Source organism: Lutjanus erythropterus, chromosome 11, assembly GCF_056507025.1.
Source record: "Lutjanus erythropterus isolate fLutEry1 chromosome 11, fLutEry1.hap2, whole genome shotgun sequence".
Lineage (NCBI taxonomy): Eukaryota > Metazoa > Chordata > Actinopteri > Lutjaniformes > Lutjanidae > Lutjanus > Lutjanus erythropterus.
Window position 1 is genome coordinate 26,375,960 of NC_139327.1, and position 2,966 is coordinate 26,378,925.

The 2,966-nt window shown below is 36.4% G+C and overlaps 1 protein-coding gene across 1 annotated transcript; it reads left to right on the forward strand.

Annotated features, from left to right (window-relative positions):
* Positions 1 to 469: 469 nt before the first annotated feature.
* Positions 470 to 2,966, forward strand: cytl1 (cytokine like 1). Its single transcript, XM_084730395.1, has 4 exons — positions 470 to 704; positions 1,181 to 1,225; positions 1,548 to 1,694; positions 2,721 to 2,966. Exons 1-4 carry the CDS (start codon positions 552 to 554, stop codon positions 2,763 to 2,765), a joined length of 390 nt encoding a protein of 129 aa, XP_084586521.1. The 5' UTR covers positions 470 to 551; the 3' UTR covers positions 2,766 to 2,966.

Consider the following 2,966-nt stretch of genomic DNA (forward strand, 5'->3'; position numbering starts at 1 on the left):
CCTTCTGAAAAAATAGTTAAATATGCCTGAATTAATGCAATTTTTTTAATGCTAATACCTTTTTACTTTTACTTAAGTAAAATTTAACTTGACAAGTAAGAGCTTGACTTTTAATTTCAGCAAAATATATATACATATAGATATTAAACCCATCATACTATTACGCTATATTGAGAGGAGAAAAACGACTCAGGACATTTGCAAGTGTAAAAAGCTCCTTAGTACTATTGAAATACTTTTATGTGTCAGGTCAGAAATCTTGCACAGTACCACAAGCTTAGTCAAAGAAACTAATTACAATGACTAATTTATATCTTCTCAATATTAAAATGTTTGGCCAAAAGCCACAGGCCGCTGTCCTCTCCCATCTGTTATGATTCTTCCATAGAGATGAGCGCGGTCTCTTTTGACACAATGGGTCATTCTTCTGTGGTTGCATAATTATTTTGAAGTAAACAGAGGGTGTGTTAAAAATCTGTCACACTGCATACGTGGCTGCGTGTGTGACAAACAAACAAAGGTTCTGTCAGTGCAGAAGGTGTCAGCGAGTCATGGCGAACTTTAACCACTTGCTGCTTGTTTCTTCCTTGGTGCCGCTGGTACTCAGCTACCCTTTCTACCCGCCAACATGCTACACCAAGGTACTGAAGATGGCACGAGAGCTCACCCAGTGGGCTGCAGATTTAAAGAGGGGCTACGAAACTGTAAGTCTGCTACCATCACTCTTAGAGAGTTTTACTCATATTGTTTAGATTTAACCATAAAGTTGTGTTTTGCATCTATTTTGTGAGTCATACTGTGTTTATGCCTATTTTCTGAAAATGTTTTGAAAAAGCTTTACCAACCACTAATATTTTCTTGAGATAATTTACTTTTCTTCTTTAGATAAACTTGAAAGTTTGAGCTTTTAGAAACCTGCAAAAACGTTTTTCAGAAATTATTAGGTAAAGTCATTGAGGTGACAGTCAATAATGTTTAATATTTTCAATTAAAGCTATTCATTTTCAAAGATTCCTGTTTATAAAGAAGAAAAATAAATTACTTAAATTTTACAGTTTACATGTATGTATCCTCAAAACATTTTAGAATGTAGTTTTTTTTTCCTGCTAATGTTGAATTTCAAAGTTTTTGGTTCACTTTTTTTGTATTATAATTATTATTATTTTTTTTCAATATTTAGAGTTACTGCATGCAGAACATGCCAGATCTCCTACTTGATGTCCATGTAAGTATGACCTCAGATTCCCCATGATTTTATCAAAAACCTATTTATTTTAACTCTGTTAAACTACCAACTGTTACTACGGTAGATTTGATTTGTTGCTGTACAAATGTAAGTTTATATATCTGAAATGTAACCAGTAAGAATTTAAGATAACGTTCCTCATTCAAAGAACCAACATGAAAAGAAAATTTGTCGTTGTGGTACTTTTAGTTTATCTTTCATCCAAATTTTTCTACTCTAACCTCTGTGGTGTTTTGACACGAGAGCCTCAGCTGGACAGTAAATCACGCACAGGGACACTAATTGCTGCTCCTACGTTCAGAATTCCTGTGTGATGAACAAAATGAGGACCTACATCTCCCTGGTGGAGGGCCTGCGAGAGCGCCGCTGCGCCTACACCAGGGAGGTGAGGAAGCTGGGGGTCACTGTGAGACAGCTCTTCATCATCATGTCACAGAAATGTCACGGGGTAAGAAACGACAAACGGTCTAAATAATTTCAACAAAATGAGATTCAAACTTTATTAAATATATATGCGTATCTCCTGTATTTGTACCATGAAGCAATTAAGGCAGAAAACACAGGGATTTATCTTTTGGTTTTTGTTTTTTTTTAGCAAAAGTGACCTCAATAAATGGAGAATGTAAAAGTTGTAGCATCAGTGTCAATAGCTGCACTGTGCCATCTGGGAGACACTACAGTGGCACTATATAAAAAATGTCAGTTCTATAAAAAGTTAGATTAATATGACATGTAATATACTGTACGTGTTGATAGATAACTACAACCTTAAAACAGAGCGTCTTCCTGTCATCAGAGCAGTCTTCACATCCAATTTAATATCATTCGAGAGCTGAGCAATCAAAAACAGTCCATTTAACTATCTGCTGTGCATCCGCCGAGTCTGAGCCACAGCAGCGCCAAACAGGAAAAGGAAGAACAGACCCACACTGATGAGATGCATTCAGACCGACTGCTGGTTAATGGGTCGCTCAGTGGGTCGTTTCACAGGATTATGATGCAGATTATGAAAAAAAAAAAACGTTCAGTGCTCTGCGAATGCTTTATCCTGCACACCTGAACTCATCAGGGTCTGTGGCTGGTTTCCTGTGACAGACTGACACGACCTGTCTGACACTGTGCAGACGAGGACAGGTCACCATGTCTCGACAAAGGGTTACAGTTAATTCACTTTCATTACGGTCATGTCAGCTCAACTTCTATAACAGGAAAAGGTTTAGCTCTAATTGTAGATTAGAGACTGGAAACAGTAAATGGAGTGTATGATACATGTCAAATGGGTGATTTCCTGCCCGGGATTTTTACCAGCAAAAACAGCTGTTTTTCTACAGAAAACAATGCATTTAATATGAAATTGGGCTGCTTACAAAATTTGAATTATAAATCCTGAATTAAGATCTTATTCAATCACACCTCCTTTACTGAAATACATCTATTTCACTTTCTTTCTTTCTTTCTTTTTTTTTTTTATCAGGACTTGGTGTTCACGGTCCACGATTGTTCTGCACTGGAGCACTAACATACTGGAGCCTGAAATGCCAACATGACTGTCTGCTCAATGAGAATGAAGAGAGCAGTACAGTCCTTCTGTGTCAAAAAAAAATAAATTATCTGTTTACTGATTATACTGGGATTCATTGCCACTAATTATCACTTTTTTTTTTCTATGGAATCTGACTGAGGAAACTTTTCATATAATAAACTTTATTAAAATGCCTTT